Below are 27,791 nucleotides of genomic sequence, written 5' to 3'. Positions count from 1 at the left end.
CTATACTAAATAGAGCTTTTTCTTGCGTCTTCAGTGCAGGGCAGTGCATTGTGGGAAAAGAATGATAGACTAATTTACTGTTTAGTTGTTATTGTGGGCTAAGCTTTTTCCATTGTTCATCACAATCCAATCAGAAGAACAAAAGGATGCCTACTAAGAGAGGTTTGAGCTCAGGAAAATGTATGGCTACAAGGAAACACACACACGCACACACACGATTTAAATAAATATAACCACATACTGTGTACCTTTGCACTTTTCAAATACCACTGGGAGAATGCAAGTTTCTGGGTCACAGCATGAGAAAAAAAAAGCCGGCGAGAAATGCATTTAATACATTTGACTTTCCAATACTGCACGGACCTATGCATACTGTACTGTATATGATGCATGATGAATTGAAAAAAACATCACCCTGTAAATGGGAAACACTCTCTGATGTCATCTCACTTATAAATCAGCCCTGCATGTGGTCTTAAATCTAAATTTGCTGCATTATTAAAACATTTGATCACATCTCGGGAGTTTAATAATTGTGAGTCTTGTCGTGAAACATGCAATTACACTCTACAGATCCCTTTAATAGGCACTATAAATGTGCATTATATGTGAGGCGATGTTACAGTGTTTTATTCAAATATAAGACATATGCGTGTCATATTCCCATGTGGACGAACAGGAATGACATCAGATCCCAGCGTTGCCATTGGACTCATGTTTTGATGTTTGCTGGCAGCATGTTCAGGTCGAACGAAGACAAAGTTAACGCCATACTTGAAGGAGCTCATTCGCTCTGTATTTTCAGGTCAGTGGCTTTCATCAGATGTAATGGGGGGGGTTGTAAATTATGAATGAAGAACCACTCTGTGGACGGTGAGCATGATGCAGATTATTCATCCCTGCTTCCGTTCAAAGCCACTTCTCACCAGAGGGATTTCACACCAGAGGGATGAGGACTTTATTCCTCACAAGTGTAAAGTAAGTAGATTACAGGCCACAGCAAGCAACTGCTATCACCATCTGGATTATGGTCTGGATCAGGGGTTCCCAAACTTTTTAATGTCAAAGACTTCCACATCAATATACATTCAGCCACAGGCTCCTGCATGATAAGATTGTATCTGAAGTAGCTTAGAGGAGATTTTTCTTGCAGGAGGTGTTGATGTTGAGTCACTGATGCTTTATCTGGCATTTAAATGTAACCTTTATTTTACCTGGATAGTCTCTGAGATCTGAATCCTGGACAAAGAGAGAGTACAGTTTACAGAAAAAGATTTAAATAACGTAGATTCAATTTCATGCAACTCGACTGTGTGGTTTAACAAAACAAATGACAAAAGGGACAAACTAGTGACAGATGATGGGATGTAAATACTGTCAGTATGGTGACAACATGTGTTAGTGGTATAAACTGCCAGACTCCACACTCTCTCTCATTCTTTTTATTTAAATTAAGCTGTTCCTCATTTTTTGGAGGATTTTGTGGTGAATCCAGATCATAGTGTAAAAATCACTGAGACTGTTTCTCTCATTTTCTAAAATGTATTTCATTTAACCTTTATTTTACTGGAAACATCTCTTGACATCAGGATATATTGAGACAGTCCTGGCAGGAGATTTAACAGAAAATAAGAAACAATTTAATAGAATATACAGAACTACAAATACACAAATATCCTCCACAGAGTGGATTAACATAGAAAAAGACCAAATGCAACGTCGGATAGCGGCAGGTCAATACTGTCAGATAAAAACGGTAGGTGGAGGAGCATAAACCTTATTAAAATGATGACGGAGATGATGATGGGATGGCGCCCTGAACTTTGTCCTTCGTCCTCATTCCCTCCGTTTGTCATGACTACAAGCGAGCTATTTAGCAGCAGAATAAATGTTTTTAATTTACTTTTGAATCACAGCTGTGTCTGGCTGACTTGTGGTTTGTGGGCCCCGGGCCAAACATCAGCTACATGGCAGGGAAGAATGATTGCTGCTGATCATGCAGTGTGCCGGCTGCTGATGACTTTATTGGAACAGATCAAGTTATTGATGATTAATTTAGACAGTGAATCAATGCGTTCGGTTGGTTTCATCAGGGTTTCGCTGACCTTAGAGGCCTTCATTAGGTGGTGTAAAGAGACATATGTAAAAAAGGCTTCCCTGCTTTTGAAAAGGTTGATTACTTTAAAAATTAAACGTCACTCAACATCTTGTTGGTTTTTTTTTATCAAGTATGAACCGGTATTCATTCCCATTTCTTCTTTTTTTCTACTTTATCTACGTTATTTCAGACCATTGGATCATAGTATCTCAATCAGTAAGCAAGGAAGTCAATCTTTGCACTCAACTTTTGCAAAAAATATCTCGCCTGTGTCACAATTCCTATCTCATGATTATAAAAATGTGTCAGTGAGCAGCCACCTGAGCGAGACCTGGATGATAAACACTGATACAGAAGATCTTCAGTTCTGAAAGCTCGAGACACATCCTGCACCGGAGGAGGAGGAGGAGGAGGAGGAGGAGGAGGAGGAGGAGGAGGAGGAAGAGGAGGAGGAGGCGGAGGCGGAGGAGGAGGAGAGAGCAGGAGGAAGAGGAGAAAAAGAGGAAGGGGCAAGGAGAGGAGAAATGAGGTTGAGCTCTGATGAGGATGAATAGGGAAGAGAGAGGAAGAGGAACAAGAGGAGGAGGGTTGGGTAGGGTGGAATGAGGGGTAGGGAGTGTCAGGTGGGGAGAAAGGGGGGAACTGAGGGGAGAAAAAGAATAGATGGGGAGGGAAAGGGTGCTGAGAGGGGTCTAACTCCAGCATAAAAGTAAATTCAAATGCATTATTCATGGCTCTCTGTGTCAAAATATCATTTACGTGTGCTGTGTTGACTCATGGCTCGTAAAATGAGAAGGACATGAAAAGAAAGAACGAAGAGAGGAAATAAACAACTCACAAGGCTTTCTCTATTCTTGGCCCGAAAATAAAAAAGGAGCCCTGGCGCGCTCTCCTTCAACTTATTAGGCATCAATTATTTATTGTACTCTCTGTTTACTATTCTTTATCTGTGTAATAAGCAGCCACCTTGTCAGAGAAGGTCTCAAATCCATCTTCAAAGTTTGCAGCGACTGAAAGAGTGTTTTTCACAATGCAGAAGCATCCCAAAGAAAAAAACCCTCACTTCTTGTTATTGACCCTAAAAACACACCACGAGTACATGAGGGTGACAATTTTCAAATCAACCCCAATTCCCCCCTCAACAAATCTCTGATTCTTCAGTTGCCTGCTTCAAATCTGGGCCAAGATAGCCAGCTGTTTGTGAGATTTTATTTTTTCCATTTTAATTTCTGAGGATTTTCTGTATAATGAGTGCTGCCGCTGTACTGTACCATCAGCAAGCCTCCAGTCTCTCGGTTCGGGACCATTGGCTTCATACAGTAAGTACACTGACACCACAGCAGCCCCTACAGGTGGACGGCAGTACTGCTACTGCCATCCGCTTAAATCGTGTTTAATTACAGAAATGGTGGTTTCCAAACTGGGGCTCGAGACCGCTAAAAGGACTTGCTACACACATCTACGGGGAGACGATTAACAAAGTAGGAAAGCTGGAAAAAAAACCCTTTTAACTGCACAAAATTATATATTTTTTTCAGATGTTCTTATAATCTTTTCTTTTTCTTTTGAATTAATAGATTATTTTACCTCTTCAGGCATCTAAAAATATTCAAATAAAACACATTCACAAAAAGCACTTTGTGGTTGACCTGGTTACAACCCTTAGACGCATGCAACCGTGACGATGGAGCACAAGTAGACATTGCTTCCTTTTAAGGGGTTAGACGGTAAAAAGGGCTAAAATATGTTTTCTGAGCTGCAAGAACAGGTAGACATGTTTGAAAGTCAGGATACGAGTATGTGTGAAGTTTAAGTCAAAGCTATCAATTAGAAACTTGATCGTAGCTGAACTAGATTTTGTTTGCACATGTTTAGAGAATAAACTAATCTTTTGCAGTTTTACTGATATAGATGCAAATATATACAAAAGGTATATATCTATATATATTTAGATACATATAAATATACATATAAACTCACACATATATATATACACACACACACACAACACAGACACACACACACACACACACACACACACACATACACGCATATACGTATATGTATGAGTGTATTCAGTGAGGGCGGGGGTACATATGACCTGCTCCACTTTTATTTTGATTTATAAGGCTGGTGGAGAGCATCATCACAGAATCGCTTCATCTTCTCTCCTTTATTACACCACATTTGTTTTCATTTTACTCCCAAGGCCTGCCTGAATACATTACAGATTTCCCATGGGGCCGCGGGGGGCCAGCTCCTCCACCACGGGAGACAATGGGATGACGGGGAAGGATTTCTGAGCATGCTTCATCATTAGAGGCATTAGCATTATTTTGACTTCAAAACATTATCATGGGATTATCATTATTCTCGGCATTAGCGGGATAAGTAGGCACATTTGTGGGAGCATCGGTCAAGCGTATTGGTCGTAATAACAGATGTAATAATTGCTCATGCCAGTAACTGATAATTAGAGACAATAAAAGTGTCAGGTGTCAGAAGACACTTTTCGAAGGAACTACATTTAAAAATATTTATCCATTCTAATGGTAAAATATAACGACTGTTTTACACCGCAATGTGAAACTCTCCTTTCCAGCAGCAGAAAAAATATCCTCTCCCCTTTACTGATGCAGCTTCTACCTCAGATCCCAATTTCGGTGATTTAGATGAGACAACCCCCCCACCCTCACATCCCTCCATAGTGCCTGGCAGTCATTTGAGACCTTTTTTTTATGCCGGAGGGTAAAGTGGGACACAAAATCTGATTCAGTCCTAGGAAGATAACTAAGAGTGGAACATTACGGTGGAGATAATATGGCAATTGGGTTTAGCATACAGAGGTCCATGGCAGGTTAATGCACAATGTAATACATGATTGACTATGGGAGCCCAGGGGGGAGGGGCCTCGAGGTCAAGGGGTGGCGTTGAGACTTGTTTTGGGTCAGTCTGGAAACAATATGAGCATGGGGTGGGGAATTATGCCCATTTATCATGTTTGTCATATGACTTTGGCCCGAAAGATTCTAACTGCACAAGAATCCTGCACAAATAATCTTTTTTACATCACACTATATCCATTTTTGAAACTAATGTTTTACATTCATTTGATATCTCAAAAGATATATATATATATGTAGCCATTTTCCCATATCCTCAAAAGAATAATTTGCTTTGATATTTGCTGTTAGATATTTAAGGTGTCACATAAGAAGTAGATATTGAATTTTAGAGTACCAGTCGTGCTGAAAAAACTGCGATCAACTATTAATACTTGCTGACACGTCTTCATTTTACTTCTTGTCAGCCATATTTTCTCTTTCCTTGGTTCCGTTATGCAAGCATATCAATGTGCTATTGTTCATCTCCACCTTCCATCTACGAGCCTGTCTTTGGTGACAATAGAAAAAGGCACAAGGAGGCCATAAAAACGAGAAGATTTCCCAAAACTCCAGTCGTCACCATATACTACCTTCTCCAACTTTCACGTACAGTCACACCGAATCATCTTTTTTCTCCATCTCATTCACATGTTCAGCATTCACAGCCAGCAGTGAAACTGATAGCATCTACATCATTTCAAGGACATACAATAACACCCACTAGCCAAGCCTTGTTACATGAATACATAGAGGAAAGGTTTCCAGCAACATTATTCTATGATTGAATTCCCAAGGACAAGAGGAAAAAATAAAAAATTGGGGAAATGAAAAGGGAGGGGATGTAGCAGAAACAAGGTGTTTCTAAGGTTTTGCGTGGTGAGAAAGCAACACCAAATATATATATATACATACATATACTCCAAATTATGACAATGCTATAACCAATGCACACATGAACAGACACCCTTGCATGTGTCATATGTCATAGATATGTGAAAGTAAATGAGAATAACAACAGATATTTGATCTCAAAAAGCTCACAGCTAAGATCCTATTGGCTACTGAGCTTGCTATAAGCAATGCGGTTGAACATGTAAATTGCATGACCTCTCCACTCCTGGGGGTAAAATTACTCCTCACTGCTCACTGCACCCTGTATAATAACCCTCTGGATTCTCCCTGTGTTAAGGTTTGGGGGATACCTGTCAATCAAATCAATGCCAGACAGAATACATTTACATAGTTACACTACATTGCAACATCTGAGACACACTGAAGAAGAGAGATATCTCCAAAAAGGATCAGATGTTGACCAAAAATATGGGTTATTATCAGATGTGATGCTTTTGACTTAAAACATACATATTAACATACATATAATTACACTGATGCTGAACCATGTCTGTTGTCAGGAATCGGCGAACTGTAATAATGTTTCATTATAAAACTTAGTTGACTTCAATAATAATGTGCAGATTGGTGGAAGATTAAAAAAACAGGCTCAGGCTGATGATATCTCCAAGTGAAGACACCCACCCAGAGGCTATAAATGGTACTGCACCTTGTTGAACACAGTTGTTCTCATACTAACCCATTATGGATAAATAAAATAAGTGTATATGATATAATGATGATGGTGTTATAAGTTAGACATATAATCAATATCAAGGCAACAACACAGATATGTAAAAACAATATAAACAACAATCACACACATTAATGCAAAAAGGTAGAAGCTACACAGTTTACTAGGTAAACCCTACAATGAGGCCCTCCTCTGGTGAGAGTGTGTTGTTGTACTCACCTATCTGAACGTCATTTTGCGACTGCACCGCGAAGTCTTCCTCTATCTGCACCAGGTTTATCTTCCATGCTCCTTTTTTCCTCAAGCATAATATAATATAATATATAATATAATATGCACTACGCTCCTTAAAGTGTTCAAACAGGTTGAGCTGAACGAGGCTCTGCTGTCACAAATAGTAGAAAGTCCTCACACAGCTCACTGAATGTAAAAGTTCCTGTGTAATATGGAGGCTCCACCATGAGCAGTTAGCACGTTATCCGGACCCAGAAAGCACCTGTAGGTGTGTTTGATTCGGGGCCCTTAGCGTGCTGGCCGGGGGTGCAATAAATCAGTGATTAAGGCAGATGCAACTTTTTTTTTTTTTTACTATAATGAGGTTCAATAAGACCGACCATAAATCATAATGATGTCAGCCTTTTTTATCATTGCATTAATGTGCTTTTATGTACAAATCACGAACTGCAAGCCCCGGCCCAGGTGTGCCTGCACCACTGGGTTTGTAGTGGGGCCAACATACACATTCATGTATCATCTCCGGAGTGTCGTCTCTGCAAAGCTCTGCCCTCCTGCGGCCGCAGACACACCAGCAGCCTCTTCTCTGCTGCAGCTGCTGCTTTATCTCTTTTTGTATCAGGACTTTTTCATGTGACTGACTGATGAGCTATGCTTTTTTGTTTTTTACTCTGTAACGGATGTATTAAACCAACCACATTTATTTAATTAATAAAATAGTTTGAATTACCTACATTTCAAACCAGCTACAACATGCATATGTTGCTTACATATTAAAGTAATGGCAGTAATATTCTTTTGATATAATATTTCACTCATAGGGGCCATTCTGCTGTGTGGGGTTACACTTCAAGTACATGTTAAATTCAGGACTTATTCTACCACTGGATGTTTTGCCTCCTCCCTGATACAATGTACGTTAATGGTTTATGAAATATTACATAAAAATACAGCATCTTCTTCCAGAAATGAAAACAGTCGGCATAAAAACAGTTTAGACCCTTTCATGAATCTGTAGTTTTGACCCACAATGTAATTCTGACATATTGTGCTTTCGGCTGGTACATCATGATACAGCACAGTAGATTAAGTGCATCGGCCCCACCTCATCAGGATCAGGGGACTGAATCAGATATTCCAGACTCACAGCAGAGGGCTCTCAGCCAGACTCATGTTGAATCAAATACATGCAAAGCTGCAGGCTGTCTCTTGAATAAACTAAATTAAATTGTGCAGACTATCTCATTAATGTGCCACTATTGTTACTCATGGACGCGGCGTTGTTTTTCATGCTCCTATTAGCTGAAGGCAGATTTCATCTACAGAAAAAGATACTCAGTTAGAGATGCTGGTAACCTTCAACAGAGACAAGCAAGAAGTCGTGTTCTGGAGTCATACAGGGAGTAAAACAAGAAAAAGAAACATGGCAGAAAAGGACATGGGGAAAAAACACGTGAGAGGGAATTAAAAGTAAACTTTCTGTTCCCCTCCATTTATATTTTGGGAGAACAGCTTTTTTTATACGATTATGTAATCATCTCCCTCGATTCAAAATGGTCAGCATATTTTGACTTCACTTGGAAATAGCTACAATTTAAATGCACATTAACTTTAATGATGAGTAATCCGCTTATCTCGTCCCTGAAAAAACGAAATTGAAAAGCGTGATTTGCAAATAAAGGAAACATTTTAGTTGCTTTTCCTTGATATTCATGGCGGACAGTCAAACAAAACATTAACAGTGTTTCTGTACTGTACAGTCAGTGACAACAGTTTACATGTAACTCCTGATTATACCAATAGATGGCAACACAGGGTCAGACTGAGTCTACGCTCGATACATAACATTCTTAGGGGATCTGTGAGTGTTACATGGTGTAGTTCAAATTAAATGTTGCATAAAAAGGACAACAAAAGCTACAACACAAAACAATAAACTAACACAGAGATAACGTTGTAGATATGAAATGCTGATGCAAGTTGTAACAGCACAAAGTTATATTAAAAGCACATGTACAGCAGCACTAAGGTGAAAGACAGAAACAGGATGAATAACAGATACTGCTAATCATGTATTCTTATCATTGTCATCATCATCATCTACCATAACCTGCTCGAGAATGAAATCGTTGTAATCTTACCAGATTAACATGGGGTTATAGTCAAACTTTAGGAATGAATGTGTGCAGAAAACATTATTTAAAAAATGTCAGCTTTCTAGTTCAATTCAAGTCAAAATAAAATACAGATCACTATGTTCACTAGTAAAGAAAACTTTTACAAATATAACATATACATGTTATAACCAAAACAATACATCATTAAATCCTAAAGAAACTCGATGAGAATCATTTATTTGGGGGGAAAAGTGGTGCTGGTGTCAAATCCCTTCAGAAAGCCGTAAAGTGCAGAGATTTGAATGTAACTCTACAGGCACGAGGACCCCGCATCCTCAGCCCGCAGGTTGTGCGCTGGGATATTTGTCCAAACAGGAGCACATTCTTGTGAGAAAGACGTTAACATGGAGCAACACTGGTCGTCAGTTTGTGCACTCATTTTAGCACTCGGTGCATGTGTGCACTTTGACGTAGTTTTTGCTGCAGAAGCTGAATGCAATTTAACAGGTATGTTTGTTTCGTTAAATGTATAATCTGCCAATGTAATTGTTTACTTCTGGGGGGGAGAGAGAGCTTGTTTTGTGTGTTTCATTCCACAACCAATGCACCTTCATCAAAGTCACAGCTGATCTTTCTCCTCTTCTGAATCACTGCAGTGATTCTTCCCAAACCAGGCCACTGCCCACGTCTCCTGAATGTTGTCCCATCACATAAGGGGTGTGTGTGTGATGAAGACTGTCCTGCTGACCACAAATGCTGTGTCTTTGACTGTGGAGCTGTCTGTGTCCCTCCTGCTTTCAGTACGAGACACAAACTTTTTCTCAAGTGGGCAGCTGTTAAATCTTTAGTTGAATCTTCATAGTGACTGAACTGACGCCGGAATCAAGAATGGACAGATTCTTGTAGAAGTTTTTTTTGTATATATTAATTTCTCTTTTCCCTTCAGCCAAGCCAGGAGTGTGTCCTCGCAGGCAGTGGGGCTCAGGACTGTGTGCTGAATTTTGCTCCGATGACAGTGACTGCCTCAACGATGAGAAGTGCTGCCACAATGGATGTGGACATGAGTGCATTGCACCATACACAGGTTAGATGTGGGAGGGAAAACAGTGGCAAAATAACTCCTCCGGTAGTGTTTGTGTGATAACTGTGTTAACACTGTGCTTTTGTTTTGTCAGTGAAGCCGGGTCGCTGCACTCTTCCCCAGGGAACCCTCATGTGTGCTGAGTTCTGCTATCATGACGGTCAGTGCCCAGGAGAGCAGAAGTGCTGCAAGACAACCTGCGGCCACGCCTGCAGTGAGCCCTGCTGATCGTACAGCTCAGAGACTCAGCTGCACGTGGAGCAACAACACAGAAAATGTGTCATGTTCACTTTTTCAACTCCATAGAAGCCCACTTTGGTACAATATGTGAGCTTCAGTTTGCACAAAGATGGATTATTTGGGGGAGAAAGTCAATTGTGCTCCATTAATATAGTTAAGACACTATTTTATGTACTTTAACAATCAAATAGTTTTCTAGTCAAGCAAGAACTATAGAATAACATGCAGGATGAAAATAGTTGGTAGGATGCCATTCAGTCTTCAAAAGACCTATACAACATATAACATGTCAATTATTTTACAGTTTTTGTGTACGAGCATTGATATTGTATCTTCTAGTATATTCCACATTGATGAAACATGTACTGTACTTATGTTAGTTGCTTGTAGAGTTTGACGGTATGGAGCAACTTGTATTTCAAACTAATAAAAATGTTTCCAGAACGTATAAAACGTCTCACGTATTTATCACCTTGCTGGTTTTAGGTCTCGAGTTTCACAGGTCTCTTTTGTGGACTTATTAGGCGAGAGCTTGGCTGAAAAAACAAAATGATGAAATATGCCAAGAATGGAAAGTGCTTACTGGAAGAAAACAAGGCTATTTAAAGAGGTGGCCAAGACACGTCTACTGCTCGAGGATTTCAACACTGTTGCAACATAACTTCACATATTTTAAAATCCATTTGTATATAAATGTCAGTCCCAAACATGTGCTAAATGAAGTGAAGGTTGTGTCACTGAGGGCTGTGAGAAGCCGCTTATCAATGAAGATATGCAGACCGTGTTCTCTGGCTGTGTACATGTACTTGATTGGAGAGATAACATAGTTTGCAGTTGAGATATGAACATCACTTGTGTGGAATGCTGCTTTTTTTCCCTTTGTTTTTCTTCCACACTGTTGCCAAAACGTGCAGGGGTGAGAATAGCTGACCGGCCAAACACAGAGACGTCTGTGTTTGTTCTCGCAGTCTGCCAGAAGTGGGGCCAAGTTTGTTTACACAAAAATGTGGGCGCTCGGTGGGAAGTAATACAGCTCCAGTGCAGTTTAGAACGCCGTACCTTCTTCATCAGCAAGACATTTGAATAAAATTACAGGAAAGATGTTGCAGTTTATTGAAAAGCAATAAAAGAACACACATTTTCTCTCACACACACACAACACACACACACACTCAGTACCGCTTCAAACATTCACATTCTGTGCACTTTTTCCCAGCAAGTGAACCAGAATGGACTTCTAGACAGACAAACATAACAAGAAGTTTGACAAACAAATGCATGGTAGTATTTCATGGGAGGGTAAGCTCATTTCCATAATGACAGACTTCTATTCGCTATACGACACACACAGAGAGTGCATTGAACTAATGAGTGAATTAATTAAGCCGACAAACTAAAAAGGCAATTATTTATGAAGAGACCTGCAGACAATCGCGTTTAACATTCAAGCATGCATCCCATAACCAACAAGTGCAAAATAAATGTTAGGTAAGAGTGCTGTTCCTTTTTTAATAGAACAAGTTCCAGACAAGCAATGCTACTTTCTCAGTATTTTGTGGGCACGTCTTCTTTTCTCATATATTAAAACTACTATAAAACATGTGCCTATTAACTATTTAAAAAAAGAAGACATACCACTGGATGTCCCTTAGTTAGACTGATGCTGTGTTCATTTATGTTTGGACGTGGAAAGTTACTTGATATCCTGTCTTAGTTGGGCTTGAGGAAATGTGACATTCTGACCGATTAAGATTATATTTGATCTTTCCTAGCCGGGAGTTAGCATCAACGTGTCAGGAACGCAGTATGAGAACAAGCTCTGAGGCTTTGTAATGCTGTGTGAGGCCACCAGTCTCATATATTTGTAGAAACATCCTTCAACGAAACAAAATGTCTCAGAGACATTGTGCTATATAATGATGTTGTGGAGTTATGGCTTCTAAAATCCAGAAAAACAAGAAATAATCAAAGCAAACCACAGAGATACAGTTACTATAGCAGCATACTGCATCGCTTTGGTTCCTCGTCAAAACAACAAAGCTCTTACTTTCCATCCAGGTAGAGAAATGTCTATATTTTCTTGTCCTTAGCCGTCAGGAAATGATCCTGAATAAATTTATGTTTGTGATTTGTCGTCTTCCATTTGAAAACAAAACCTTCACATTGACATTCATACCAGTGCTTGACTCAGTTCTTCCCTGAATATCACATGTCTACCAGTGGTTTCACCAAGAGGAAAACGTCCTTTCTATAAAGTAGAGCCAGTTGGCGTCCGTGTCCGGCCTCAGAGAGGAGGAACGCCCCTCATCTTGCGGATGACGTTGGCTATCCGCTTGGCCAATCCCGGGCTGGGCTCTTCTATCTGGAAGCTCCGGGTCAGGAGGTTGTAGAGGGAGCCGTAGCCCACGGCCACTACAGTGCAGGTCAGGCAGATGACATTATAAGGCATGCTGAAGTCTGGAGTCGGCAGGTTGACCAGCAGAGGCTCTGTGTAGACGCGCACGAAGTAGCTGGACTCCTCTTTACAGGGAAAACTGGGGGAGAGATGACATTTGATCATTCGACTTTCCCCGACAAATCAGTTTCTGTACAGGTAGCTCAACATCAGACAGGCTCCTCAGGAAAACAACTCTGTACTTACAAGCTGCTGAAAAGTGGACGTTCCTGAGTGCTGTTTGTATCCATGGCGACGATGCTTGGTACAAGAGAGCTGATTACTGAAGACCTGAATGTTGAAGAAACACATTTTTTGAAAGTCAGAAGAAAAGAAAAGATTTTAACAGACCATCCACTCTGAGACACCGTCTGGAACTGGGTTGAGAGAACTACGCTACATGCTGCATACCCGACATAGAAGCCGTGGTTGGGATCGGGGGTGTATTCGGTCCACTTGAGCAGAGCCCTCTCAAACTGCACTGTGACCTCGGTGACGGAGTTGGGAGGAAGCTGGACGAGCATCTCCAGCAGGTGGGGCCTCACACGGTCCTTAGACGGCTGGTAGTGGATGTAGCCTGGTGGAGGAAGAGAACATGAGTGACCATTGCTACACTATTCTAATGTTTAGCCATAACCCTTTGTAGTTTCACTAAGTTGTATATTCATGTGATGCTATGTGACAAAGAGACTCGATTACTGCAATGCACTTTTTGTGCACAAGTGGTGGCTTGAACACCTCCCTCCTATTTTAACTTCTTTCTTCACTGGCTCCCAGTAAAACGAAGAATCGATAAAATACTTATTATTATTTTTAAATCTATGAATGGCTATAACTATTAATATAATGATGTGAGCATCCACGAACGTTTTGTAAACAGCAGCGCCAAGCGTTAGAGCCCCAAAGTGGGTATTGACGACCTGCTACTGCACAGAGAAATAAATTAAGATTAGGATATTTAAAGAATAATTCAAAAGTAGCCACCGCTGTGCACTCAAAGACCGTGACATATATAACCATGACAAAGACCATGTCACTAATCCACCCTTCTTGTGGAACAAACACCTTCGCATTCGATGGATTTTAATTGGCCGTCAGTGTTTCTATCATTCATCAAATTGCTTTAACGGCATCGTTCGGACTGTCGTTTTTATACTTGTGGTGTGGCCATCCACTCGAGTTGCAACCATTTTAAAAACAATATATTGACATCTAGTTATATTTATAGTTCTAAATCATCTTATGGTGCCCTCAATCATTATGGTCCTTCTCTCTGGAGTTCTGTACCATATTAACAAAGTTTGTTTAAAAGCGGACTAAGCTTTTAGTTAAGTTTAAAGTAACGGGTAAAACATTATTATTTATTTTTTAATCAGGATTATTCCCTTTACATTATTATTATTATTATTATTATTACTATTATTATTATTACTATTATTATTATTATTATTATTATTATTATTATTATTATTAATAATACTTTATCTTATGTTTGTTAAGTATGATCATTGCCTATTTGTTTTATATTTGTATTTTTATTTAATCTCCGCCTGTCAATGAACTTAACTTAAAAATATTCCATAAATATAAATATCATTTCATGTAATGTGTCTGTAATGTTTGAACAAGCACCACAATTAGGTAGACCAAAAAAAATTCATGAGAATGTGAGAATATGACTCGTGTTCTCCTCCTTCTGGTGAAAAGACACAACTGCATTGAATTACATGAAACAATGATTCCTGTAGGGAATAAGGATGTACTGTGTGTTTAACTCATGCAGCTAGTGCAGTGATTGTAACGGTGTAGGGGTAATATGTCTTAAGCAACAACAACAAAAACTGTATGGCCCGTCATAAACAATAAAAGCATAGTCATCAATAATTTAGCAGAAATCTCGTCTGTTAGAAGTACATTATTATTCTTTCCTTAAATGGTCCACAGTTATTTTCACTTGCTCAGCAGCTCCACATGTTGATGACAAATCAGCCTCGTGTTCACTTCAGCATGTGCCGACAATCAATACCTCAATTACGTAATACGGAAGTGTTGACCCTTTAACTGCAGTTAGTGTTAGAATCTTGGGCCGAAACAGCCATGCTTGTTGTCTATGTATGTGCATGTAGAGTAGGTAGCGTCTAAAAACATCTTTTTGGATGGTTAACAAAAGCGCATTTACACAGAAATATCTCATTTCACGCATACTCTTTGTATAAAGCTGACCTGATTTCTATAATCTCAACAAGTAACCACTTGTAAGTGGATTTTATTAATATACCAATCCTAGACAAATCGTTCCAGCAATTGGCTTATTCTGTAATTGTTCATTTCAGAGCGTAATTGCAATTTTGAGCGCACGCCACACGCATCCTTCTCAGCTTTCTAACGTGACTCACTGGGTTTGTTGTCCTTTCCCTTGCTGGTCACAGTGAGGGTGTGGATGTAGAGGCGAAGGTACCAAGGCACCGAGTCCAGCAGCAGCACAGGGAAAGACCTGTAGGGGTGGTTGTTGTACATCAGCGTGTGAATCTCTCCCGTCTGCAGCCCGTAACCAGCCACATAGCGCTCAGCGTGGAGCAGGGGACGCAGCATCTCTCCTGCAGGAGGAGAGTATGAGACAAGGAGGTTTAACCATGTGGGAAACACTGCAGAAGAGAAAATAAATATGACAATAAAAGACGGCTAATGTTTAAATTTAAAAAGTAGCAAAGTTGGAGTACTTGATTTGAAAAACAGGGAAAAACAAATGTCACCCTAATGTTTGACAACTTAACGGGGGAACCTCTGGGAACAAATAGCAACAATGTCGCTGCCGTACGAAGTACAGCAGTCTCAGAAACAAGTAGTGCTTTCTTATTTGCTTTTTTGGGTTTGAAAAAATGTTTCATGAAAACGGTCCCATGTTGCAATCTGAAAGTGACTTCAGCTGCTGCTCGTTGATGCTTTCTATCCCAAAAAAGAGTTTGCAGAGGGAACAGATTGCAGATACAACGATATCAATGCAAACACAGACAACACTGAGAATAGAAGATCAGAAGATGTAACCAACAGATTTAGGACAAAGAGATGCAGTTGACACATTTGTGTTAACTCCTTTATAGTCCGTCTTGTTGCAGTGATTACTCGAGGCTACTGTATTTCCAGCTTCTTATACAAAGCTGTGTGTCGTGCTCTGCTGTTCTCACTCACCCTCACTGGATTTCCAGCGGATCAGCAGGTTGAGGGAGCGCGCGGTGCCAAAGGTGAGTTGTTGTGTCAGATCGTAGACGGAGAAGGTTCGTCTGTCCCCCAGCACCATCGCCTGGCTCAGCAGGGGAGTGGCCGGGCTCACCTCAAACTGCTCCCCCTGCAAAGTGACATTGAATTTCACTTGCGTTGCATATCTCCATCCATAGTGTTAAAACATTATACATGTTGCTACAGTCTGTGTTGAACAGGTACCCTGTGGAGTTTTCATTCAGTGTTACATTGAGAGTATCCTTGAGCTCTAACAAATGTGTTGAGTGCATTTCCTTCCTCATCAAACATAGGAAGGGCGTTTAAGAAAAGAAAAAAAAGTCATTTATATCTTGCATTGTGAACTTTTGTGGGAGCATTGCAGCATATCTTGGCCGGCTCATAAATAAACCGTTCAATAGCTACTAAAGGTCAAACATTTTACGGAGGGTGGGCGGCGCCTCGGTGGCTCACCCGGTAGATTGGCACCCTATGTATTAAGGCTTAGTCCTGCAGCCCTTTGCTGCAGGTCGTCTCCTCACCCTACCCCTTTCCTGTCTATCTTCTTACTATCTATTTAATAAGATTAGTAATAGAATTACCGCCTAGCGGGTTTATGTCTCCGCCAACCAGTCAAGTTGCAGTTTACATCCATGTCTGTCCAAAATGTCATCACCTCATGATAGTTTCCTGTTAGACATTTGTCTGAAATTGTCATAATTAGCGCAAGAGTTCTTGAGTTAAGGCCAAAAACGTGTTTTGTGAGGTCACAGTGACCTTGACGACCAAAGTCTAAAATCAGCTCATCCTTGAGTTGAACGGGACGTTTGTGCCAAATTTAAAGAAAATCCCTGTGCGTTCCTGAGATGTCACGTTCACCAGAATGGCCTCAGATGTCGCCGGCGTGGAGGCAAAAAAAGGCAAGAAGCCCAAAAAATAAAAAAATTTAACTCCAAAAGAAAAAAACCTTTAAATATCTTAAACTTCATACTACTTTGCTAGTTCAGTAAACTAATCCTCTTTTGCTTTTTGTGTAGTTTGCATTGAGGGAAATAACTACTCGTTTAGAGTGGATGATGGCATATTATGTGAGAGTCAAACCTGAGGGTCGTCTGTGATGTCGATGTAGATCTTACTGGAGGAGGCCAGTGGACACGCTTCTGTCAGGGTCCGAGAGAACATCTTAAACAGAGACCACTCTGAGGGAACAAACAGCTTGGGTTAACTAAGGCCAGCACAACAAAACTCAGGAACTCTAAACTAAAATGTGGGATGAATGCAGGAAAAATGTGCTTTTTCTCACCTCGTTTGCCTTGTCCAGGGGTGTGCAGGTCAAAGACAACATTCAGCGTCTGTCTCAGCTCCCAGGACGTGGTTTTACATTGCCAGTCCTGGCACACGGGTCTGATGTGCACTGCTTGGGAATGAAAACTGCTGTGGAAGAGTTTCTCTGACTTCAACAGGACAGCGAGACCAGCCTGCAAGTGCAACATCACGTAGAGAAACAGAAGAAGAAACTCAGTTAGCTGCAGAAAGTAAAGAGAAAGAAACAAATAAAAGAGACGCACATAGTTGCCCACCTTGGATCCACATGGCAAGAGTTTCTTCCAGGGAGTCAAATTCTCAGTGCAAACAATCTCTCGTGGGAGGATGGCATAGCGAAGGAAGCGGTGGTCTGTCACTGCAAGTTCAAACCAAAAAACAAAATCAGTCTATAAATAATAACAATGCATCTTGGACAGTATCTGGAGAACCTGCATGCTGCAATAATTTAAGGTGTCCAATTACAGCATTAGCTTTTATTCAGGCTCGTCACTAGAGAGCGGTTTTAGCTTTACACATTACAAATATTGAAGAAGCATCTCTGTACCATTGCCTATACCCAGCGGTTTGAAAGATGCGCTGGGCTGAACAGTGTTGGTGGAGTCAATGAAGTTCAGTGAAGCGCAGAAGATCCCAGACAAAACATTAGTCAGCTCCTTCCACGTGCCATCGACACTAAAAAGGGCAGAAAAAGGTACACAAATGTTGAAATGACACAACAAGCACATCCAAGGATTTGGGAAAAATAGTGCTTGTTTTAGGATGAACTTCTAAACCCACAAATACAGAACATTTATTTCACCTCTGATGCTCTGCAGCCACCAGAGGGCCGTACTCACTCTGTCACAGAGTCCTGGAACCACACCCAGAGTTCAGCTCCAGGAGGGGACGGCTGAAAGGGCTGCCCCCACTGCATGGTCCTCCAGTAGCCCTGCGTGAAGGAGATGTGCAGCTCTCGCACTGAGAACTTGGAGATGACCTGGCCCAGAGACTTGGGAAAGAGCCGGTAGTGGGACACTGAGAAACATCAAATAAAATGACACCGTTTAGGGTTATGGTGAGCATAATCATTGTCTAATGATGTACATAAGAATTAACAATAGGAAAAGTGTTTATGGAATTCATCAAGCGAGTGTAATAATATTTCACAGCTTAATCAATGAACAGTACTTCGATCTTGTCATTTACTTTACTAAAATGTTGATATTATTACAGTGATTACTACAATCATCAAAAACTGTGGGACTAATAAAGCATAAAGCATAAAACAAATTCAAATCTGAAAAAAGAACAAGACATGCTGTTTATTTCTGTTCTCACCAAACTACACCAGGGAACCACTGGGACTGTTTTACAACTTCCACATACACTGAAATAATCACCATCATATAAATGGAGGGTCTGAATGTTTCCAGATGCATTCTATTAGCAGAAGAGAAAATAACATGTTCATTTCTGCCTCAAAAAGAATGGCATGCTTAATCAGTGCTAATAGTTAGCTTACCTTTGTTTCCTCTCATGAAGTCAGTCTCCCACAGGGTGCGGAACTGGAAGCTGGCATAAATATCTCCTGAGTGCAGCGGTCTGATGACCAATTCCTCCTGAAAATCATCTTTAGGGTGTGGTACCGAGGAGGGGACCGCAGTTTCAGGGGGAATAGAGTCCCGTGTGTCGGTATCAGCATCATCCAGAGTCGCTTCTTCAACCTCAGTTGCTTCCCACCGCCTCTGATCCACCGCAGGCTGCTCAGCCGTTTGTTCGGCTGTTACTGTATCAGTTCGTGGATTATCATCGACCGCAGTGTCATGGTGATCACCAGCGAGTGTCGTTTCTTGACTGTCTGCGACACTAAACACTGATAAACTACAAACAATAAGTAACAGAGCCGAGTAGCTGCACCTGTGAGCTGCCATCTTTCTTCTACTGCGGTGGTTCACTTCCGCATTGGCGCGTCATACGTGGAATCAGCCAATGGACTGCTTCCATATGTATTCTGAGGCACTGATGTTACCCTTCTTTGTTTTAAGCAAAATATTGTCATTTTTAAGATATTTTACGAGTAAATACGAATATGGAAGCGTCATATGCTTTATTTTAAGCAATTTTTCTAAACATAATGGAATTTTAATACATATTAGAAGTACTTATTTTATGTGGAAGTGGGAGCATATATATTTTTATTTATTTTTCCTTTGCTAGGATTTTAGATTTGGGGTTTTCATATACAATATGCCTGCCCCGTTTTTTGACGTAATAATGTTGCATCATATGTTTTTTAAATAAACAGATTTGTTTATTCTTCTAAATGATATACTTTATGGTGACCTGGAGGAAAATGTTAAATTACAACGCATAATACATAGATACATATCTAATCAATGTATTTCTGCATATATCTAAGAGTACAGCAAATGTATGCTACATCACCAGCTGGCCAATGTCATATGTCCAATGGTGCATCCAAACAAATTAACCAACTTCAGGCAATGTCATATACATTATGGAATAATGAGCTATTGCAGTGCTTGTTCGACTTCATCTGGCATTTCTCAGCGTTACCAGGACTGTTTAAACCAATAGTAACGATTATAGAGCCTAAATAAACGAGGCGAGGGTGAGCGTAAAAGGGTATCTTACTGCTGCGTTGCCAATTTCTTGTCAATATAAAATAGCCTGCATACATATTCGGTATACGCTCCCAAAAAATGTATCAATGTTTGCAACATGCTAGTATTTTGTCGTGTTGCTGGACAGGGACGGGCATCATCGGGGGCATATCACCCCTCCCACATCTACACATCATCGCACGCACACAGCCCAGACACAGACACACACACACGAACACACACACACACACACACACACACAATTTCAGCTCAGCCATGGCTCCCTGGTAGATGCTCAGAGCGGCTGTTGTCGGAGCAAATTAAATCTGCACTCGCTCGTTGCTTTCCTCCTGACCTTGCCTGCCTCTGGTTGGGTTTTCAATATTTTATTCAGGATTCCTGTGCTGTCTCCCCATGGCTACATCGGATGGACTAGACGGCTGTCTGCAACGATGCAGATCTCAAAGTGACCCCAACATACTCACCGAACCGGGCATCGATTTGGCTCATGGCACAGGTAAGATAGACGCGTCAGTGTCTGGATATTATTTTCTATATATGCAAGTGTTTTTATGTTTCCGCTTCTTTGGCGATGCAGCGGTTTCCAATAGGCATCATTGCTTCCCCAGCGGGATATCGGAGCATTAAGGGATAATTAGCGCATATGCTTCCAACCTTGGACGTAAAATACAGGCGGTAACACTGAATCGTGGAGCTGCAAATTGAAAATTAATGTGCCATATCAGCGCGTCTATGAATGGACTGCATGCCCCTCCAGATTTGCGCGTTATAAAGACGCCTGTAGCCCATTGGGGCTGGTATGGCTGAAAGTAGTATTTAGGAATCAGCGTGTAGGCCGTTTAATATGATATTAACGCGTGCAACATTTGCAGTTTCTATTGCCTTCTGCACGATGCCAACCTCCCTATTTAGTGATTACATTTATCGTCACAAAATCCGCATGCATGTGTGGTCCATGATGCTATTCTGTACGTATTTCTGGTCTCATCCACCATTACCGCCTCGTTATTCAAGAGACACATGGGGTTTGACGTTTGATTTTGGTATTTTAAAAGACACATGCACATGTTTTTTTGTATTAAGCCTTTCGCTCTGACCCTGCGTATTGACAGCTCTGTCACCCCACCCCCTTCACTCTCCTCTGTACTGAAATGATCACTGTTATGATCAATGAGCGTCCGTCCACGTGATGTAGGCTATGGGTGGAAATACCCCCAATTCAGCACCGCCATTCACTCGATTTACCAATTCATGCATCCTGCAGGTGTCTTTCCAACATGGAGCCTTTGTTTATCTCTCATGTGGTCTGTTAGTCATCCCTCTGCATACGGAAATAATTAATTGATCTTTCATTAATAAGAGGAGAACACCAGGGAGCAGTCATGTTCTCTGATGAACTCCTGCAAATAGACTTGTGTCTAATGTGGTTCTTGTGTTTGTTGTAAATTATTTTCGCTCCTAAATCTTACCTTCAGTGCAAATACATGGTTAGATTTTTACATAAGTGAGGGTATTTATGGACATATTGTGTGGGCTTGGAAAGTCATAGCCTGTACTCCCACGCAGTTTTACGCACATGAAGAATGCTTGACTGAATGATTCAGAAAAAAATCCAATGTCCTTCACCTTTCAACTGTTCACTAATGAGGGCCTGTGTTTTTCACATCTCTCAAATCACACCTGTCCGCAATCATCAACTGGCCATCACACATTTTAATGGACCCTTGTTGAATTCAACCCTCCCATGGATGATTTAATTCACACATAGGTGGATGTGATAATGTCACACTGGGAGTGGATGAACAGCACAGCGGCCTGGCAGATCAGCCAGTGCTAGTGATGAGAGCTACAGCTATCAGTGGACACTGAATATCATCCTCCTATGCTGGAATATGCACAACTGCATTACTGTAAAAGATGTGAATACAGTTGTCAATACACTGCAAGGACAATGTCAGGTGTCTGGTGACCCAAAGTACACACAACATGGCCCATCCCCTCTCTGTGAGGATCATCACTGCGCTAGCGTCTGGGACACCAGTCTTTGCCAAAGGATTACTTTGGCAAAGACTGCCTTTTTCCCCCAACACAGTGGACTTTGCAGCTGCAGAGGCTGACACTGTATTCATCCACTTACTCATCACTGGGGAGAAGAGTCAATAGAGACAGCAGTCACAGTTGCCCGTCACAGAAAATCCTAGCAATGTTTTTCTGTGGAATGAAGGTGCAGTGATGATACAGCAGGACGAGTCAATCCTATCCAACACTTCTTATTACGTTTGTGGAATAACATTTGAAAGTGTTTAGGCTCGACTCTGATAATGTTTTCTCTCATTGTTGATAAAATCTTTTACTCTGATAGTTTGTCTTGTGGGCTGATTGGAGAAATCCTCTTTGAGCTGCTGATTTATATTCCAGTTATTTAGTAACAGAAGTCCAGTAACAATGCAGCAATATAAAAACATGTTTAGTCAGTATGTTCAGACAAGGACCCTTTAGATTGTCCTTCTTATAAAATGTCACTTTCACTCAAACTTCCACTTAGTCATCGCAGAGTGTTGACCAAGGTAATGGTGTGGAGAGGACACCTTGAATCTTTGCGGACAGGGAGCATGTCCAAACAGGACTGTCCCTGTGGCTTCATTCCACTAAGTCATTCCTCTGTCCTACAGAAAGATGTAAACAGCAAGAGAAGCACTGGTGGGGAAGATTTAGGCACAACGTTTGCATTTTTGATCAAACAATTATATTGGATTAATAATCTATAGAATTTCATAAAAAGAGTAAAACTGGCCATCGCAATTTCCTAGAGGCTAAGAGGATGCCTTCAGATTATTAGTTGTGTCTGATGAACAGTGAAAAACCCCCAAATATTCAATGTACAATGATATAAAATAGAGAAAAGCAGCATATCCTCTTCCTTGAGGAGCGGGAACAAACACATTTTTGCTCCCTAAATGATTATATAAATAAATAAATAAATAAATAATAATCAAAGTAAACAGACTTCTGTTTCTCAATTCTTTGATTAATCGACTAATTGTTTCAGTATTGCTGTAGGTGCAACACCAACCACTCACAAAATGCTGTAATAATTCATGGAGAAAATTGCTTTTCACTTGCCCTCCTTTCTGAGAAGTCAGAGTGCAAGTTAAATGAAAGAACAGTATTCTTAGAGCTCACAGGTATTTGTCATCTTGCTCAAGGCGACTTGAACGTGGTGGATCTCAGCTCACATGGCGGCTTAAACCCGCAAACAGTCAGACCCAATTTGTTTGGTTATAGGACAGTTTCTCTTACCACAAGTGCCCACTGATCAGTGATCTTTGAGGTCTCATCCTACTCCGCCGGTCTGACTGATACCTGGATAATCCTCTCAGATCTGACATCAGAAGAATCTCTGAGGATTGCAGGTATAAGTGGAGCCCCCCCAATGAACAAGGAGATACATCAAGCCCTGTGAAAGCGGATATTGAGGCGTAACGATGACTCATCCCAAACCAGAGCAATGTCTTGAATATAATACCTTCCTTATACTCAGGCCTTCATGAGTAAATACGGGAAATTCTGAGGCAGTGGGTCTTATGTAATGTGCCCCCCATGCATTTAACAAGACTTTGTTTAAAATTAAAATGTGATAATGGATGCAAAATGGTGTTAGTGCCACAGGTAAATCTAGCTATTTATCAAGATGCCATCTGTAACTACATATTACGGTAGAGCGATTCCAATTGTCTCATCTAACTTTCGGCAAGGAAACATGTGTTTCTTAAAATAATGTCTTCTATTCTGCCTATATTTCTCAATGATTTTCAACCTCCTGTCTAGAAACAGGGCCTTCTAACACATGTTGCATTCAGATGATGATTTTATGTCTTAAGAGGATAAAACAGCAGGAGCAACAGTGACTGAGCGGGGAAGGTTTTCAGCCTAAAAACAAATAAGGAAGTAAAAATCAAAAACTGTATATATATATTTCAATATTACATCCTGCTGTTTGGCCATGTTATCAGTATTGCTAAACTTAAATACTAAATATTTGAATACAGTAAACCAAGATGCAAGTAATAACTGTTGTATTAGTTTTATAAGGGGAGATCTTGAATTTAAAGAAATCTTTCAAATACAGTAAAGTCACAGTAGCCTAATATTTGTTGGGTGTGTAGGCTAATGTTGTTGCTCCTAAAGTAGTGTTATGAAAATGACGGTCCTGAAAGATAGAACACAATAGAAAATGCACACATAGATGATAGACACATGTGTTGCTAGATTTGTTCTTCAGAAGAAGTACCTGCACCTTCATGAAGCCCAGCGCAGCGGAGCCGTACTTCACACCAGTGTCACGACTCATTCGTCATGGTCAGCCTTAGGGGACTGTGAGTCAGTCAAGGCCACCTGTTAGTAGTAGCCACAGGAGAGCAATTCATTCCTGTCCTCCATGATGCTATTGAGGTTCCCACAGAGGCCAAGGAGAAACACTCAGCCATCTAGAGTCTGAGAGTAGCTTCTTGGTTGCCTAACAAAATGTCTCAGCACCATGAAATGTGTGCTGAAGATATTATTAATTGATGCAGTTGAGACTGTGTTTCAAAGCTGCCACTTTAAGATCGTGATACATATCTGTGGATCCACGACTACAAGCACCGACTCATTTGAAAGTTTACTGCCCTTAGTAAGGGTGGGTGATGTGAATACATATGTACCATACCATATTATATACATATATTTATTTTATTTAAGATATTTTCTTTGGCTTTATTGGGAGACAGGGAAGGAGGAAAGAGAGGGTACGACTTGCACAAAGAGCCAGGGGTCAGATTTGAACCTTAGAAACATGGGCACCCGCTCTCCACTATCATATGTTGTGGCCTTCACAGTAATCAGACCTTTTGGAGCGACGTGTTAAGAGTTTTCTACACATATATCTAAATATAATATATCTGTTGAAGGAATGTGTTCATCACTCCAGTTTAATTCTTACAGCATCTATGCCAAGAAGAGTTGAAGCTATTGTTACCTTTTCATGTTGTTTTTTCCCTTTAATTTGTCACCCATCTGATTGTTTTGTTTTTTGCCAAATCAATTTGAACACTGTTCAAATACAAAGTTGGGAATGTCGTTTTCATAAAGCAGACCTGCTCACTGATCTACAACACTGCCAACAATGGCATAACTCCATCAGAGATATTAACAGAACACCTTTGTAGAAATTGCATAGCAATATCTCTACTGGATGATAACTCTCTTTGTTGTCTCTTAGATACAACTGCAACTAACTATTATAAGTTTTTCAAATGATGGAATTGTATAAAAATAACTTAGTCACAATTACATCACAACAGTTTTCAAATGTCTTGTTTTGTCCAATCAACAGTCTGAAACTAAAGGATATTAAATATGCAATGATATAAAACAGAAAAGCAGCCAATTCTTACATTTGAGAAGCTAGAGCCAGCAAATGCTTTGCTTTGTGTTGTTAGTCTTCCTTTCTCCTCTCTGTCCGTAACATAACTGCATGTTGTACCAACTACACTGTCACATTGTGGATCCACGACCGCTGAGGAGTGAATGGGGATAAGCTGCATCTGAACGTCTTGTTGAGCTCCGCTCTCTGCGGACGCCTTAACTCTCTTTCAGCCGCCCATGAAAACGGAGGGCAAAAATGACGAGAACAACAAAAGCCCTACATCATGCCTGCTCCCTGTGGATGTGGGAGCACATTAGGCATCTGACAGTGTTTGAGCCATGTGTGGCTGTGCCTGTTGTTTGTGTGCGTACACCTGCATGTTTCTTTTTGGCGTGTGCATCCAAGTGTGCATTGATCTGCAGGAGAACTGGCAGGTCTGAGGAGACGCATGCAATGAAAGCAATCGCAAAATCACAGCCGGAATATGCTAGAGCCAGACAGCCCTTGGAGAACAGAGAATGAAGACCCGAGCAGCCCTCAACACGTGTCAGAGACCCCGGCGTAAAGGCAATATGTAAAGAAGCTATTTAGCCTTTAAAGGCGGAGGTTAAATGGAGTTCAGGAAGTTGCTTGCAATATGCTCTGAAGGAAAAAGAGCTAGGAAAGGAAACTCCTCTAGGTATGGCGTCTGTAGAGGAGTGGGGACATTTCTTTGAAGAAAAGGACAGGAAACTGAATCAGTGAGGCAGAGAGGAGATGGAGCAGAGGGAAACAGAGCAGTGGGAGAAAGAGATGAGGAGGCTGCCTTTGTTGAAATAAAGCCAAGAAGTTGTCCCTTTTGCTAACTGGCCATGTTGAGATGATGGATCGTCTACAGGAGACCATTAACAAAGAGGCAGTGGCTGTGTGGGTCTGATTTGTAAAGCCTCAGCATGAGCAGTGCTGGACAGTTTTCCATTGATCTATGTGACCAGAAAGTGATATAGAGCACTGAATTCCTCATTGTACCTTTTATTTATAAGATTCTTTCTTCAGGGATTTTCCTCGTTTACTCAACTTTGATTTTGTATTTCTACACTATCATACTTTTAAAATTTGATTTATTTCTTACAGGCAGCCATTCATGCCGATAAACTTACAAACATCTACTTGCAGTGACTTGAAGATGCTTGTGATGGATCAGTTGTCACAGGGAACATTTATTTGGATATATTAAGTACAGTTATTGTTGTGAGCAGGTACTGCTCTGGTTCTGCTCTTTGTTTCACTTCAGACATCCGACATTTACACGACTGATATGCTAAAAAAGAAAAAGCCTTTAAATTTCCCACGGTGACTTTTTCAAATGTGGTTGTTTTTGCTAAACCCAAAGATATTAAATTAACAGTCACAAAAATAGGAAGGGTCAAATGTTTGCAAAGATTATCTCTCTATTCGAAACAGTTACTATTTTCCTGAAAGGCTGCCTGGGAGGGAGGAAAAGCAGTAATATAACATGTATATGTATATATGTATATGTATTTAAACTCCTGTTACTGTAGCTAGATTTTTAGTCCCCGCCAACTCCTGAGAAAAATATCTGCCGCTGTAGCAGCTAAATGTTCTCTACCTTTGTCTGTCTGCTGATGCACGTAGCGCACTGTGGGATTTTAGAGTTCCTTCGCTGAAAAGAGTTCCCTGTTGCTGCCAAAAACAATGCTATGAGAATATTGATAGTGAAAAAACAAAAACAGTAAAATGCAGACCATAATATCAAAACAATGCTGAAAGCTTCGGGAGCTGCAGAGCTGCTGATACGCAGTGTGGGTTCTTCATTGCGTACAACTCTTCTCCGATTCAAGTGATTTATCAATATAAAAATAGTGATCATAGTTGCTTTTAGCAAGTGCTCCCACCTCTCCCAGTAAGTACGTTTGTAACATCCACAGCAGCACTCCCAGTGTCTCTCTATCTCTCTCTTCCTCTCACACACAGACTCATAAATCGATGCTTTGTATCTTCACACCTGTTCATAGCCGCTGTGTCCCTCTCTCCTAACGAACCTGCCAGATTCAGTCAGAGATAGATGAAGAGGGCAGAGTGGAGTCCCCGGCCCCATAAACGATAAACGCTCCTGTCTGGGACAGAGAAACAAAGGGGACAGGCAGGAACGAGGCATACATTAAGGGTGGAGTAAGAAAGAGAGAAGAAGAACCAGAAGCAGGTAACGCTCATGTACCTAAAGTAGAGGAGGTATAATGAGGCAGACTGACAGACTTTAAATCACCGCAGAAATGAGATGAAGTGGTGTGAGGCCTTCCAGAGAGTGACTGTTTGATGGGCACTTACACTACAGTGTTATTGAACATCTCCTTCAGGGCCTCTCAGGAGATGGTAAATTAAATACATAGCCAGATCAGATAACTGCACAAAAAGAAATGCAGTCATAAAAAGAAAATGAATCAAAGCGTTTCATTGTGTTGAAGTGACTGCGTGTGAGGTAAAGAGAGTATTTTATGGGACGAGTGGAGAGTTTTAGTCTTTGGCTGTGTTCAAAATCACTCC

General features: G+C 40.8%; 3 protein-coding genes across 6 annotated transcripts in view; 2 read left to right on the top strand and 1 right to left on the bottom strand.

Annotated features, from left to right (window-relative positions):
* Positions 1-9,260: 9,260 nt before the first annotated feature.
* On the top strand, positions 9,261-10,675 carry wfdc2 (WAP four-disulfide core domain 2). Of its 2 annotated transcripts, XM_029436171.1 has the most exons (4): positions 9,261-9,426; positions 9,576-9,719; positions 9,866-10,003; positions 10,095-10,675. In XM_029436171.1, the coding sequence occupies exons 1-4, from the start codon at positions 9,324-9,326 to the stop codon at positions 10,226-10,228; spliced, it is 519 nt and encodes a 172-aa protein (XP_029292031.1). In that variant the 5' UTR covers positions 9,261-9,323; the 3' UTR covers positions 10,229-10,675. The 2 variants fall into 2 exon arrangements, with proteins under 2 accessions (XP_029292031.1, XP_029292032.1); XM_029436172.1 differs by lacking the exon at positions 9,576-9,719 and having other exon boundaries at positions 9,274-9,426; positions 10,095-10,667.
* Positions 10,676-11,329: 654 nt separating this feature from the next.
* Positions 11,330-19,179, bottom strand: pigt (phosphatidylinositol glycan anchor biosynthesis, class T). Its single transcript, XM_029436170.1, has 11 exons — positions 18,718-19,179; positions 18,053-18,230; positions 17,761-17,888; positions 17,471-17,571; positions 17,194-17,368; positions 16,992-17,089; positions 15,864-16,020; positions 15,071-15,271; positions 13,086-13,251; positions 12,882-12,965; positions 11,330-12,774 (listed from the first exon to the last, which is right to left on the bottom strand). The coding sequence occupies exons 1-11, from the start codon at positions 19,124-19,126 to the stop codon at positions 12,525-12,527; spliced, it is 1,947 nt and encodes a 648-aa protein (XP_029292030.1). The 5' UTR covers positions 19,127-19,179; the 3' UTR covers positions 11,330-12,524.
* Positions 19,180-20,060: 881 nt separating this feature from the next.
* phactr3a (phosphatase and actin regulator 3a) overlaps positions 20,061-27,791 on the top strand; it is a 34,684-nt gene continuing 26,953 nt past the window's right edge. For 2 of the 3 annotated variants that reach the window (XM_029436381.1, XM_029436380.1), the window contains exon 1: positions 20,061-20,336. In XM_029436381.1, the coding sequence (XP_029292241.1) occupies positions 20,234-20,336 (103 nt within the window). In that variant the 5' untranslated portion in view covers positions 20,061-20,233. The remainder of the gene's footprint in view (positions 20,337-27,791) is intronic. The other variant, XM_029436382.1, reaches the window with a different exon arrangement.

The sequence above is a fragment of the Cottoperca gobio genome, chromosome 7, assembly GCF_900634415.1.
Source record: "Cottoperca gobio chromosome 7, fCotGob3.1, whole genome shotgun sequence".
Taxonomy (NCBI): domain Eukaryota; kingdom Metazoa; phylum Chordata; class Actinopteri; order Perciformes; family Bovichtidae; genus Cottoperca; species Cottoperca gobio.
This window is presented reverse-complemented; position numbering and strand designations above follow the sequence as displayed.